The following is a 15647-nucleotide window of genomic DNA, read 5'->3' as shown; positions in this document are numbered from 1 at the left end:
AAGGTTAGCGCTATAGGCAGCTATAGGCAGCTAGTAGACCGGTGCCTCTATTTTTAAAGAAGGTAGACCAGTGCCTGCCTCTCAGTAAAATGCAATTGGTAGACTGAAGCCTCTATTTTTAAAGAAGGCAGACCGGTGCCTCCCAAGTTTTGTACACTTTATTATTTTTATTATTTATTATTATTGACCATGCCCATTCAGTCACCTGATCACCAAGCCGCACCCACCAATTAAGCCACGTCCACAAAACCGGTAGGGAAATTTTTTAGATTTCACCCCTGGAATGGAGATTTTGCAGTCTCCTTCCCCTGCCACGCCCACTAAGCCACATCCACCAAGCCACACCCACAGAACCGGTAGTAAAAAAAAATTGAAACCCACCACTGGCATGTATGTGACGCAGTTATAATATGTAACACATGCACAGGTCTGTATATCTGCCAGAAGCCCCATTCCAAAGGAAGAACTTTCCTGCCTGGGCAGGGGGTTGGACTAGAAGGCCTCCAAGGTCCCTTCCAACTCTGTTGTTATATTATATTATTAACTTGAATGAATGACTGCGATTAATTAATTAATTGCCTGTAAGACTTATGGATCGCCAGTTGCCCAGACTAAACCAGTCTCTTCAACAGAAACAGACAAGAACACAACCATCCACCTGCCCAACTCTTCCCTCCCTTAAGCCAAAAAGCAACCTAAGGGGGAAACAGGATGGAGGTGCTGAAAGGGAAATAATAATAATAATAATAATAATAATAATAATAATAATAATAATAATAATAATAATAATAATAATAATAATAATAATAATAATAATAATATCAGAGTTGGAAGGGACCTTGGAGGCCTTCTAGTCCAACCCCCTGCCCAGGCAGGAAACCCTACATCATCTCAGACAGATGGTTATCCAACATTTTCTTAAAAATTTCCAATGTTGGAGCATTCACAACTTCTGCAGGCAAGTCGTTCCACTTATTAATTGTTCTAACTGTCAGGAAATTTCTCCTTAGTTCTAAGTTGCTTCTTGTCCATGAAGATTCTCAGACTCCATCATGGTTGCCCCAAGGTGCTTTTTCAAAAGGCAACTGGACTTTCTGGTTTTTCTTTGAAGGACGTTTCACTTCTCATCTGAGAAGCTTCTTCAGCCGAAGCTTTTTTTGCATGAAAAGTGAAACATCTTTATTTAGTCTTGTCAGCGCGTGTAAGGAACCTTCTCATGTATTAGTGGGAGACAAACACTGTGATCCTAAATGGAAATGCCCCAGTCTTTGGCAGGGAGGAAATTGCAAAGAATGAGCAGTGGGAGGGGAATTCTCTGCTGCTTTCTTCCTCGTCTTCTTCAGATTACAATGAATAGGATCCTCCCTCTGATTAGCAAATATCCTGCTCACTTAGACCCAACCTGGTTCCAGATGCAGACGAAAGGCCATTTATAGCACAGCCAGAGCACATGTGGCTCTGTTTTGCACAGCAGTGTGTAAGAACCACCAGTCCTCAATGAGCCAAGCTCCTGCTACACAGATGTATTTTACATAATTTTAGATCTTTTAATATTTTAGATATTGCTGGAATATATATTTCTTATATGTTTAAAGATAGTACAGTAACTAGGTCTTTGGTAATTCGGGTTTTCTCCCGCGTAAAATTGGAAGTGTCTTGGCGACGTTTCGACGAAGTCTCATTCATCATCTTCAGGCTGGTGTTTAAAGCTTCGTGCTTCTAGGAGCAATGTGTGATCGCAGCTGTTTCTTCCTAGAAGCACAAAGCTGTAAACACCAGCCTGAAAATGACGAATGAGACTTCGTCGAAACGTCGCCAAGATACTTCCAATTTTATGCGGGAGAAAACCCACATAACCAAAGACCTACATACAAACACCCGCGAAAATCTCAGAAAACAAATAGTACAGTAATCCTCAATTTATGAGCCCAATTGGTTCTCAGTTGTCTAATTCCTACAGGAAGCATCCAAGTGATAATGGTCAAGACTGAGGGCGTGGTCAAGATAACCTTTCTTCCTCCTTTTTTTTTCTTTTCAAAACTCAAAATATGAGTTTTAAAATCAACCACACTTTTCAAGTGGACTTACCACAGGCATCACATTCCATCACGGTGTTCTTCAAAAAGATGATCTCTTTGACCTGTGGAAAAAGTTCATAATCTTTAGTAACAGCAAAACTTGGTAGTATTTAGAATAAGAAAGTTTGTCCAAGTTTGTCACTCCACAATTTAGTGTTAATTCTGCTTGATTGTTGTCTAATGTTACTCCAAGACAAGCAGAAAAGAACACTTTAATCCCAACACCCCACCAACACTAGCAGGGCAAGCTACTGTATATAAACAAGAATAAAATAGAATAACAGAGTTGGAAGGGACCTTGGAGGTCTTCTAGTCCAACCCCCTGCTTAGGCAGGAAACCCTACACCACTTCAGACAAATGGTTATCCAACATCTTAAAAACTTCCAGTGATTGAGCATTCACAACTTCTGGAGGCAAATTGTTCCACTGATTAATTGTTCTCAATGTCAGGAAATTTCTCTTTAGTTCTAAGTTGCTCCTCTCCTTGATTAGTTTCTACCCATTGCTTCTTGTCCTGCCTTCAGGTGCTTTGGAGAATAGCTTGACTCCCTCTTCTTTGTGGCAGCCCCTGAGATATTGGAACACTGCTATCATGTCTCCCCTAGTCCTTCTTTTCATTAAACTAGACATACCAAGTTCCTGCAACCGTTCTTCATATGTTTTATCCTCCAGTCCCCTAATCATCGTTGCTCTTCTCTGCACTCTTTCTAGAGTCTCAACATCATTTTTACATCGCAGCAACCAAAACTGAATGCAATATTCCAAGTGTGGCCTTACCAAGGCGTTATAAAGTGGTATTAACACTTCACGTGATCTTGATTCTATCTCTCTGTTTATGCAGCCTAGAACTGTGTTGGCTTTTTTGGCAGCTGCAGCACACTGCTGGCTCATATTTAAATGATTGTCCACTAGGACTCCAAGATCCCTCTCATAGTTACTACTATTGAGCAAGAAACAAACCCTACACCCTTCATTCTGATGATGTTACCTAGTTGGGTGATGAAATGTCTAAGCAAAGAACTGAGTTCAGAGAGCACCAAAGACTCCACAGTTCAGCTCTGAGCTATAGATACTCTTCTATTGCACGCTTTGAACATTTAAAGCAGGATTAGACCTGGTCAGATGTTGGATGGGAAATGTCCTGTGATTGACGTGCATTTCTCATGAACACCTGGAAAAGAGGTTGCTTAGACAAGCTAACATTTCCTGTTTCCTCTTGCAAGCTATCGGGTAACCATCTTCCCGCTCTAACCCCAAACTGATCATTATTTCCCCTTTTTGTTGTCGCAAACTGTCATGAATACATGCCAGCTGCCAAGCACCGAATGACAATCATGTGACCATGGGGACACTGCAACGGTCATAAGTCTGAAAGCTGGTCACAAGTCACTTTGTTTCAGTGCTGTTGCAATTTCGAACAGTCATTAAAAAGTCATAAGTCAAGGATTTCGGAGGGTCTCTTGGTTCAGTCCAACTGAAAGATTGAGGGACACAGGGGAAGGAGGGTGGTTTTGTGAGCATCCATCTCATCTGGTGAAAATGCGGGGAGTTAGCTCTCTAGCAAATGTGCAAATGTTTCCCATACTATTTTTTCAGACCCTTAATCAACTCCAGACCTTGTTGGAGAGTGGGACAGAAGAGAACTGAGTTGGCCTCCTTGCTCCACTCCCGGCACGGAGGTCAGAGAAGACAGAAATGTCCTTTCTCAGGACAAAAAAGGGCCCTTACCCAGGGGTGGGCTTCAAAAATTTTAACAAGGGATTCTCTACCCAGTTGCTGGATGGGCGTGGCCATGGTGGGCGTGGCCTCGTCGGACTCCTGCACCACAAGGGGGGGGCGTTTTTGCCCTCCTTGGGCTCCGCAGGTTTTCCTTGAGCCTCTGGGAAGATGAAAACTGCCTCCCCAGGCTCCGGAGGCCCTTTGGAGGCTGGAAATGGGCCTGTTTCTGGTCTTCTCGAACTTCTGGTAGGCCCGTTTTTCGCCCTCCCCGAGCCTCCGTGTGCGCCCTGCACTTACCTGCATCCAAAATGGGCCATGTGGGGACTCCTGGGAGGGGAGGGGCAGGGTGGGCAGGGCCAGCCAGGAGTGGGATTTGGGGGTTCTCCGAACTGCACAGAATCTTAGCTAGAGGTTCTTCCGAACCCCCAGCAGCCCATTCCTGCCCTTACCTCCCTCCATGCCAAACGCGCTTGTTAAAAAGTTATTTTTTTTAAAGACGGGAGATTACAGAACGAGTATAGTTAGAAGGGAAGGTGGGAATTGCATGTGAGCTTCCTTCTGTTGAAAAGAATGGAATTGTGTCATGGAAAAAGCTCAGAAGATGTGGAAAGGCCTCTGAGCTATAGAATCGCCAAGAGTCGGACACGACTGAATGAATAACATCCACCCCCTCCTCCTCAATGGAAAAAGCAGGACAGGATGGGATGGAATGGAATGGGGATAAAGAACTGCCTTGTTGGATCCTGGTGAAAGTCCAGCTAGTTCAACGTTCGGCTTTCTACAGACATCCTCCCATCCTCAGGTAGTCTGTTTCTGTGCTTGGAGGCTCTACCATTCTAGACTTGTGTAAGATGACTCTAATTTTATAATGTAAAATTTATATAAAATATAAAGTAATTTTAATAGGGGTTTATTATAGTTTTTATTATTGTTTTTAGTCTTAATTCGGCCAAATTGAATTAGTTTTTTAACAGGTTTTTTAAATTTGTGTGTCATATGTATACTTGTGTTTTATCTGGCTGTAAACCGCCCTGAATCCTTCGGGAGAAGGGCGGTATAGAAATCAAATTAAACTAAACTAAACTAAACTCTAAACTCACAGTGTTTCGCAATCTCAACATTAAAAGACGATTGGACTTCAATTTCCAGAATTCCTCAGCCAGCATGCTAGCTAGGGAATTCTGGGAGTTGAAGTCCATACTATGATGGTTTTCTACCGATTCGCCCCAGTTCACGCGAACTGGTCGCGGCGGCGGGAGGCTCTGCCGTGGACACTCCGCGCATGCGCTGAAGGTTCTGCCCATGTGCTACAGCGCTGTGCGTGAGCGAAGTGAGCGCACGCACGTGCATGCTCACAGTTCCAAACTGGTAGCGAAGGTAAGTGAAACCCACTAGTGGTCCATACGTCTTAAAGTTGAATTCGCTCATCTACCGTAGTAGTGATTCCCATGAGGCTGAGAGAAATGGCCTGGTTGCTGGGAATTGCAGTATGTGTCGGTGACTAGACAAGAACTCCCCAGGATCCTGTCTCCAACTCTGCCTCTGGAATTCTCCACAACTGCTGCCCAGGATTGCTGCAGATTTTATATAGGACAAAGCAGGAGTGGAAAGGGCAGCCACCTCCCCACATCCATTCCCCCCACAGCCCCGCCAGCCCTTGCGCTGCTGACGAGAGTTTGTCCTGGCACGGGGGTCTACCCGTCTGTTTTTCCAGTTAGCTGGCAGGCAGAGGCCACAGCCAACAGCGGGAGGAAAAAAGGAATGTGGCGTTGCATAAGAGGCAGGCAGACACAGCAGGACCGGAAAAGGTCAACAGCGGCCATCTGAGTCCTTCAGGCAAATCCATGAGTAAGGCTTGAAGACTGACAGTTGTCCGCCTTGGAATTTTAACCGTCAAAGCAGGGGTGAAATGCTCCTGGTTTGGACCAGATCGCCCGATCCAGTAGCAATGGTGGCGGGTGGTTCGGAGAACCAGTAGCAAAAAAACCTGCCCCCCCCCATGCCCAGCTGAGCCGCGCGATCATCAGAGGGTTTTTTTTTTAAACTTTTAAAAGCATTTTTTCTTCAGGCCAAAAAATGATTTTAAAAGTAAAAACAAAAACAAAAAAACTCTGATGATCACGTGGCTCAGCCGGGATCATTAGAATCCTTTAAAAGCATTTTTTCTACAGCCTCTTCAGCCGAAGAGGTTGTTAAAAAAATGCTTTTAAAGGGTTCTGGCGATCAGGCAACTCAGCTGGGATCGTCAGAACCCTTACGGCAAGTGCCTGATCTTCGGACTTTTCGCCGTGAGCTGAAAACGCACCTATTTATTCAAGCGGGACTGGATTGAAATTTTATTGGGGTTATTTATATTTTTAGGATTTTAATTTTTTTAAAAATTTCGGCCACATTATAATATGTTTTTTTAATTTCTTTTAATGTTTATATATTGAGTTTTTACTTGGCTGTACACCGCCCTGAGTCCTTCGGGAGAAGGGCGGTATAAAAATCGAAATAAATAAAATAAATAAATAAAATAAAAATAAAAGGCTCCTCTGACGATCCCAGTTGAGTTGCCTGATCATCAGAGGCTTTTAAAAGCATTTTTTAACAACCTCTTTGGCCGAAGAAGTTGTAGAAAAAAATGCTTTTAAAAGTAAAAAAAGAAAAAAAAAAGAAACAAGTTGGCCACACCCACCCAGTCACATTACTCCCCCCCCATCCAGCCACGCCCACAGAACCAGTAGTAATAAATTTTACATTTCACCCCTGCGCCAAAAAGTCACCTTTTTCAGTGCCGTTGTAACTTTTGACCGGTCACAAAATGAATGGTTCTAAGTCAAGGACTACCTTTATTCTGTGGAAAAATTCAAGGGGGACGGGCTTTTATTTGATTTGCATAAGGATCATTGAGTGAAATTGCCACTCTATGTAAACTCTTGGTATTAGCCCGTTTTCTGAGCCTTGACCATGCAGGGATGTCTGCAGCGAGGGGTCAAAAAAGTCAAGATGGCAGCTCAACCACGCAATGAATTCCCCCCCCCTTCCTTTTTAATATCTGCTACAATGCACATATAAAAGGGTAGGACTTCAGTCACATGGTTGGAGCCGCCATCTTGATTTTTATTTTTTTATTTAAATCTCTCTGGTGCCACCTTGAAGCACAAACTTCCCCAAAGGACCAGAATTTATGCAACCTTCTTGGTCCCCAAAAGATATGAGCCAAGATAATTTTTTTTAAATGAAGCTTTTTGCATTTAGAAAAACATGCTACCTTTACTTAGAACAGTGTTTCTCAACCTTGGCCACTTTAAAACGGTCTGGATTTCAACTCCCAGAATTCCCCAGCCAGCAATGCTAGTTAGGGAATTCTAGGAGTTGAAGTCCACACCGCTTAAAGTGGCCGAGATTGAGAAAGGCTGAGTTTGGGCTGAAGTTTTCTTTTTGCAGCATAGTGAAACGTGAATTTTGTCTTATTTCATGTGTTAATCGTTCCTTCTTTTATGCGAACCCTACAAAGCCGCTCATTTCAACCCACAGGTTCCACGCTTTGCATGTGTGGCTGTTGCAAGTGAATTCCCAGCAAGCAATTTCAGAGGAGGGGGGTTAATTTAGAAACGCACCAGGTCTCTGTTCGGCTTCCGTTGCAAAGAAAAAATAAGGTATTTGCAAAGGAAAGACCCGTCTTCGCCCTTCTTACCTGCTGTTTTAGCAGTTCTCTGATTTCTCTCAGTGCCTTGTTGGTTTCCTTCATCTCCGTTAGCATCTGGGGCGAGAGGTCGCCTCCTAGAACAGAAGAGAAACACTAAATGGGTTAAAAAGCAGCTTTGGGAAGCTACGTGGCTCTTCTGGAGACTTCCCGCCTCATTTCTACATATTTCCATAGCCTGAAGGGTGGAATTTTATCTATTGCAACCAATGTGGGCACTGGTTGGGGAAGGCTGATTTTCAGCATGGATTTTTTTTTCCCCTTGCGATCCTACTTCAAAACCTGGACTTGATTTACAGGTGTTCTTTGACTGATTGGGGCCAGAATTTCCCTTGCCTTGCAAGGTGGTTGTTAAGTGAGCCGCATCCAATTTTACAACCTTTTTGCCATGATTGTTAAATGAACCAGTGCAGTTGTTAAGAGAACCAAGCAGTCATTAAATGAATCCAGCTTCCCTCCACCCACCCCCTCCGGCTTCGCTTGTCAGAAGCTGGCTAGGAACAGCCAAAGTTTGATCACGGGGCTGAGGGGATTCTGCTACGGTCGTAAGTGCGAGGTCTGGTTGTAAGTCACTTTTCTCAGTGCTGTTGTAACTTCAGACGGTCGCTATATGAAGAGGGACCACCTGTAAAATGTTTAAAATGTCTGCTTCTTACATTTTCTTTTCTTCTTGAGGAGAGTAAAACATCTAAAAGGGCTTAGATTGGGAAAATATCCATATTTGTCCAAGGTTTGCAAAATAATAATAATAATTAAGGTCAGTGTTCCTTGGCTGCTAAGTTTTATGTGATTTAATTATCTGTGATTTAATTTTTAGCCCATCTGTTTCGGCAGAGCAATACTTGAGTGTAGTTTACAAAAAAAAATTAAAATAAACAGAGATGTGTAGTTTTCCTTAATTAACCAAATTGGAAGTCAAGGATGAGACTGTATTGAGCAACTCTATTTAATTGAGTACTAAGTTTTCACCTCCATTATAAGGGTGCATTTGCACAACACCCCAAGCAGGATTTTTCAGTCTTGGCCCCTTGAAGATGTGTAGACTTCAACTCCCAGAATTCCCGATTCAACATGGCTGGCTGGGGAATTCTGGGAGTTGAAGTCCACACTTAATTAACCTTCAATAATTTGTCTCTCTCTTCCCTAGCTAGCTAGCTCAACTCTTTCCAAAGCCATTTCAAAGTCACCCAGGCTGTTATGCCTAAAATGGGACTAGAATTCACAGTCTCCTGGTTTCTAGCCTGATGCCTTAACCACTGGATGAGCAAATCAGCTGTCACCTTGTCGTCATTTTAGTTCTTCTGCCTCTTTCTGCCCCACAATATCCTTTTTGAGATGCTCTGCACTCAGTGATCTTGTGTGGTTCCTACCTGCAATTCTGTGTGAAGGGGAGGGCTGTGTGCACACAACTACTTGCCGTATAAAAGCAATTTCAGCCCTAGTTAGATTTGGCAGCTTTGATCCTCCTGGCTTGCAAAGAAAATGACTCAGGAATATCTTTCTCTTACATGCGGGTTCCTGTTAAGACAAACACCTCCCTGTAAAAGCTGGAAAATGCATATTTGCTCTTCTGCTCCTGAAAAAAAGCTGTTTCTCTCAGCCTCAAAAATGCAGAGCGTCTCTTCCAGGTTACAAGGAGGCGATATGACTCCATTAAGGTATTTATATCCTGTCATTTCTTTGAAAGCAAAAGGCTGCTGTGGATACAGGGCAGCTCCCAAGTTTATTCCCACAACAACCCTGTGAGGAAGGCTGGGCTGAGAGAGAAAGTGTAAACTCCCCCAAAACTGGCAAGAAAGTTAACAAGCTGGTTACTGCAATTTCCATGCAGGATTAAAAGTGCTCGGGTTCCCCATTATTCTGGTCCTTTGGTTAAAATAACAGCTTGGAACCGGTTTATATCCTGCGATGATACCTTTAACATCATCAAACAACGAAAATCAATACAAAATGTTTTATAGATGGCATATGCCATCTGAGAAACTGGCAAAAATGTTTAAAGATAAATCAGCTAAATGTTGGAAAAGTTACCAGGATCTTAATTATCATATGTGGTGGACATGTCTGGAAGCCAAAAACTATTGAGAGAAAATGAAAGATTGGTTAGAAGAAATGACCCAACAACACATTGACTCAAAACCAGAGTTGTTCTTATTGGGGATTCTACCAGAGAAAATCAGTAAAGAAAATAACTATTCGATTATACATGTAATAACACCAGCAAGAATTGTTTTTCCTCAAAATTGGAAAGCAGAGAAAATACCCCTGGAACGAGAAATTATTAGGAAAATTTTAGATTGTGCAGAAATGAATAAATTAACTTTGATGATTAAAGAAAGAGAGGATTCAGAATATTTTAAGATATGGGATAAATTTTACCATTGGTTAGAAGAAAGGTGTAGCTAAGCAATGGATAATTAGGTAAGTAAATGATAATAATGTATTTGTGGAAAAATGGTAATAGTTTAAATTGAAGTGAAGAAAGAGGAAATAACAAAAGATGGAGCCAGGAAGAAAACACCGAGATGTCACATGGAAGGCATTACTGATATTTTAAATGTATGTTTGTCTATAAAATAAAAAACGTTTAAACAAAAAAAACCATCATCAAACAACAACTAATTATTCCAGGTCCTTGGGAATGATTCAAAAAGTGGACAAAAATGCCAAATCCATTTCAAACATCTGGCCGACCGTGCAAAGAACCAAAACGATAACAGTAAAGAAAAATTGGTGGGAACATTAGATAACATTGAAAAAAATACTTTAAAAAAATGATCAGGCTGAAATATTGAGGGATTTCCAAATACGAACTGATAAAAAGTTTTGTCTCATAACACACCAGATTTTACTGCGGTTGAAAGGAAGACAGGATGGATAATTAACGTGGCATTAGCAGGAGACGGTAGAACAGAAGATAAAGAATTAGAGAAGATAGCAAAGTATCAAGATCTGAAAATCCAAATTGAAAGATGATGCTATGGTGGTCACAGTGCTTATCGGCACACTTGGTGCCATGCCAAAAGTTAGAAAATATTAGACACTGTGCACACTGACAAAATTTTCATCGGTAATTACAAAAGGCCCCACACTTGCCTGGATCCTCACATAAACTACGCTGATACATTACAACGTACTAGTTGTATGGGAAGAAACCGAACGCGTATGAAGGCCAGCAAAAGGACTGGTTGTGGTTTTACACTGCTGTGAACAGACGATAATACGGTTATTTAGCTTGCAACTGCAGAAAATGGATTAATTCAGGAACATTCGGTAGACTTTACCCAGAAAGACTGGCCCATGGACACTGGGGGAGTTTTTTTTCTTTCCCCAGGAATAAATTAGATCTGATATTGAAAAGCATCCTTAGAAAGAGTCAATAAAGAGTCAGGATCTTTATTTGTACAAGATGTTTCATCTGGTTCTGATCTAACCCACTTTGTCCGGGTTTGTGCCTGCATAAGAACTAACGTCTGAAGAAACTCAAGTTAGCAATAGGCAAAAATGGACACCGTAATGGTGCATTGCGTCTACTAAACCAGTTTTTCTCAACTTGGGGACTTGAAGAGGTGCGTCATGAAGGCGCTTTTTTCAAGAGGCAACTGGACTTTCTGCTTTTTCTTTGAAGATCTTTCGCTTCTCATCCAAGAAGCTTCTTCAGCTGATTTTGAAGTGCTTCTATAACTTATGATACCCCCCCCCACACGCACATACAAAATCTGTTAACCCAGGGGTGAAATGTAAAATTTGTTACTACCGGTTCTGTGGGTGTTGCTTGGTGGTGGTGGGGTAATGTGACTGGGTGCGCGTGGCCAACTTTTTTTTTTTTACCACCTTTAAAAGCATTTTTTCTACAATCTCTTCTGCAGAAGAAGTTGTAAAAAAAAATGCTTTTAAAAGCCTATGATGATCAAGCAACTCAGCTGGGATCGCCAGAGGAAAAAAAAAGCTTTTAAAGGGTTCTGATGATCCCAGCTGAGTTGCCTGATCGCCAGAACCTTTTAAAAGCATTTTTTTACAACCTCTTCAGTGGAAGAGCTTGTAGAAAACATGCTTTTAAAGGGTTCTGACGATCCCAGATGAGCCGCATGATCATCAGAGGCTTTTTTTTTACTTTTAAAAGCATTTTTTCGGGCGAAGAAAAAATGGTTTTAAAAATAAAAAACAACAACCTCTGATGATTGCACGGCTCAGCTGGGACGGGGGGGCCAGGGATTTTTGCTACCGATTCTCCAAACCACCTGCCATCGCTACCGGATCGGGCGAACCGGTCTGAACCTGGACCATTTCGCCCCTGCATTAATCCTTCTAGCACTGATGATGTTACCTAGCTGAGTAATCCCAATGGTGTTTTTTCAAAAGACTAGACTTTGCTTTTGCTTGAAGATATTTCACTTCTCATCTAAGAAGCTTCTTCAGTTCAGTTCAGCTCACTTCTTGGATGAGAAGCAAAATGTCTTCAAGGAAAAACAAAGAAAGTCCAGGTGCCTTTTGAAAAAGCACCTTTGGGACAACCATGACCTGGATGATGCAGAATCTCCATAGACACTTGAAGAGATGTGTATTTCAACTCCAGCCACCTTCTGGGAGTTGGTCCACACCTCTTAAAGTTCCTAAGGTTGAGAAACATTGTATAGGTAGTCACCAACTTACGATCATTTGTTTAGCGACTGTTCGAAGTTACAACGGCACTGAAGAAAGTGACTTATGGCCAGGTCCTTGCACTTATAACAATCAGAGCCTCTCCATGGTCACATGATCAAAATCCCAGGCGCTTGGCAACTGGCATGCACTTCCGACAGTGGTGGCATCATGCGATCGCCGTTTGCGACCTTCCCAGCCAGCTTCCGACAAGCAAAGTCAATGGGGGGGGACGTCGGATTCTCTTAATGACCGCATGATTCACTTAACAACTGCAGGGATTTGCTTCACAGCTGTGGCCAAAAAAAGGCCATAAAACTGGGTGTGGCTCATGTAACGACCACCTTGCTTAGCGACGGAAAGTCTGATCCCAATTGTGGTCCTAAGTCGAGGACTAACATGTACAACGTGATCAGGATGGTATAAGGTCTTTGCCTTGAACAGGACTAGATGACTCATAAGGTCCCTTCCAACCCTGTTAATCTGACTACTAGATCATTAGTTTGCCTGGTTGTGTGAAGACAGCAGTTAGCGAGCAGCTGATATCCATTGAACATCCTCTTTTCTCAATTTCCAAGGAACATTGCCACCAAACCTTGTAGCAAGGGGTTCCATGGAACATGGACTAAGATAAGGAAGATAGAAACAGTCTTTCTTTCTTTGCTTCCCATTTCTAAATTTCATTCAATTCTTATTTCTGCCTAAATCTGGAATTTGATTTCCTAAATTTTTGTAGGTATATGAGTTGTAAGGAGAGAGAAAAAACTACTAGAATAGGTAGTTGTATATAATTACTAGTGATACTAACATTGTAGCATGTAAGTTGTTCATTAGGTATATACGATTAAATATGGTGTGACCGTAAAGTATAACAAAAGTACATGACCGAAACTCAAAACTTTAACTTCCGAACACAACTCTCTGCATAAGGCATCTGCCAGACTTTGAAGAGCCAAGTCATAAACTTAGATATCAGCGAGAAAGCTACAGCGTAATCCTTTGAATATATTCACTTGCCAGCTTAAAGCATGGCTGTAAGACTCGGAATCAATAAAACGGCAACAAAATTTAATAAGAAAACAAGCAAATAATAGAAAAAAGACCAACCACCAGAAAGGACAGATCTATAGTTCACAGCCTGGAAATTTGAAATTGTTTTCTAAAATTAATCCCTGGAAGGGACCTCAGAGGTCTTCTAGTCCAACTCCTTACTCCTCATTCAAGAGACCTTGTACCATCCTGGTGGTCCAGTCTATTTTTGAAAACCTCCACCCACAAGTCCAGGCGACAAGCTGTTCGATTGATTAATTGTCTTCCCTGTCAAAAAAAATTCTCTTTAGTTCCAGGTTGGATCTATAATTAACAAATTACTTCCTGTTATTTTTTTGACTGATCCTCTTGCTTTGGAAAATAATTTGATCCCCTCTTGTCTGTGACAATCTCTCAAGTACCGGACAGTTACGCCCCCCCCCTAATCCTTCTCTTTGATAAGAGCTAGACCCACTTAACAGGGGGGGTCAGACTAGAAGACCTCCAAGGTCCCTTCCAGCTCTATGATTCTATGTTCTATAGTCGGATTCCACTTACCTCTCCCACCAGGCATTTGACCTGATGTGTAAGAGACGAAGGCCAGCACGCAAAGAAAAACTCCGACGTCCCTCATTTTCAGAGCTTATGAAACTTAAGGGTGGCCCCGTACCTTTTTAAATATTCTCTCCACCCCCACCCCTTGCGCTTTAAAGAAAGAAAGAAAAAAGATTTGGAATTAATAAACCTGAATAGTTCACCTCTGCTGCCCCCGTCAAGCGTTTTGTGGTTTGCTATTTATGAAGCCACATTCCGCTCAACTGAAGTTTTCTCCCTTCTGATGTTGGAGACGTCATTTCTGGCTCTTGGGGTATTTTTTGTGGGGGGGGGGGATGGGGGGGAGAAAAAGAGAAGACAGAGAATTTGTTAGAAAAATAAACAGAATGAGAAAAGCATTAGGAATACGGCCTGCATTGATTACACAGTGCATGTACAGGGAAGAATGATGTATGGCATTGCAATTCAATTCCAGACAGACATCAAGAAAAACTCTTTCTGAACTACAGCAGATTTTTGGTTTTTGTTTTTTTTAAAAATATATAATGCAGTTTTTCCTCCATAGCAATCCTCAGGACAATCTTTAGCATTTTCCTCCCCAAATAACCTCATTCGCTCTCTGGTCTTCGTAAGCTGTTTCGGGATGGGCTGAATAGAATAACAAGAGTTGGAAGGGACCTCGGAGGTCTTCTAGTCCAACCCTCTGCTCAGGCAGGAAACCCTATACCACTTCAGACAAATAGTTGCCCAATCTCTTCTTGGAAATCTCCAATGTTGCAGTATCCACAACTCCTGGAGGCAACTTGTTCCACTGATTAATTGTTGTAATTCAAGGAAATTTCGCCTTAGTTCTAGGTAACATCTCTCCTTGATTAGTTTCCATCCATTGCTTCTTGTCCTGCCCTCAAGTGCTTTGGAGAATAGGCTGACTCCCTCTTCCTTGTGGCAACCCTTCAAATATTGGAAGAGTGCTATCATGACACCCCTAGTCCTTCTTTTCATTAAACTAGTCATACCCAATTCCAGCAACCGTTCTTCATATGTTTTAGCTTCCCGTCCCCTAATCATCTTTATTGCTCTTCTCTGCACTCTTTCTAGAGTCTCCACATCTTTTTTACATTATGGCAACCAAAATTGAATGCAGTATTTCAAGTGTGGTCTTACCAAGGCATTATAAAGCGGTATTAACACTTCACGTGATCTTAATTCTATCCCTCTGTTTATGCAGCCCAGAACTGCATTGGCTTTTTTCACAGCTGCAGCACAAGGCTGTCTCATATTTAAATGATTGTCTACTAGGACTCCAAGATCTCTCTCGCAGTTACTACTATTGAGCTATTGAGGTACCACCTATACTGTGCATTTGGTTTTTCTTGCCTAAATGTAGAACCTTACTTTTTTTCACCATTGAATTTGATTTTATTAGATAGCACCCAACGTTCAAGTCTGTCAAGATTCGTCTGTATCTTAAGCTTGTCGTCTGGGGTGTTGGCTATTCCTGCCAGCTTGGTGTCGTCTGATCTCTCCCATTAAACTGACCGCAGCAATGCTTCTCAATCTGGACCAACTCCCAAAATTCCCCAGCCGGCATAATAGCTGGGAGTTGAAATCCACCCAGCTTAAATCTTCCAAGATTGAGAAATATTGTTCTAAAGAATATAGACATCTCTTGTTTGTTTTAATCAGAGCTAAGTTAGGTAAGGTTGACAAACACTGGTCTGGAGTAAAGAATGGTAGTTTATGGAATATCTTCTTAACAGATCCTGTGTAGAAGGGATCTTTTATTTGGGTAACTCTATGGATCATAATATCATCATCTTCCTCAAGCTGCATCTTTGGACTGAAAAGCAACTGAACAACCTTGGATGTTAAACCAGGAAAATTGAGTGAAGCCAACAGGCTTCCTTATTTATTTATCAAATTTATATGGCTC

The 15647-nt window shown here is 41.9% G+C and overlaps 1 protein-coding gene across 1 annotated transcript in view; it reads right to left on the bottom strand.

Moving 5' to 3' along the window:
* The window catches only part of COMP (cartilage oligomeric matrix protein), a 49770-nt gene extending 35863 nt beyond the window's left edge, over positions 1-13907 (bottom strand). The window contains exons 1-3 of the mRNA XM_058163473.1: positions 13718-13907; positions 7481-7566; positions 2089-2140 (exon numbers count right to left, since the gene is read on the bottom strand). Of these exons, the coding sequence (XP_058019456.1) occupies positions 2089-2140; positions 7481-7566; positions 13718-13793 (214 nt within the window). The 5' untranslated portion in view covers positions 13794-13907. The remainder of the gene's footprint in view (positions 1-2088; positions 2141-7480; positions 7567-13717) is intronic.
* Positions 13908-15647: the final 1740 nt, after the last annotated feature.

This window comes from Ahaetulla prasina, chromosome 1 (genome assembly GCF_028640845.1).
Source record: "Ahaetulla prasina isolate Xishuangbanna chromosome 1, ASM2864084v1, whole genome shotgun sequence".
NCBI lineage: Eukaryota > Metazoa > Chordata > Lepidosauria > Squamata > Colubridae > Ahaetulla > Ahaetulla prasina.
The sequence above is the reverse complement of the archived record's forward strand: the minus strand, read 5'-3'. Positions and strand labels throughout refer to the sequence as shown.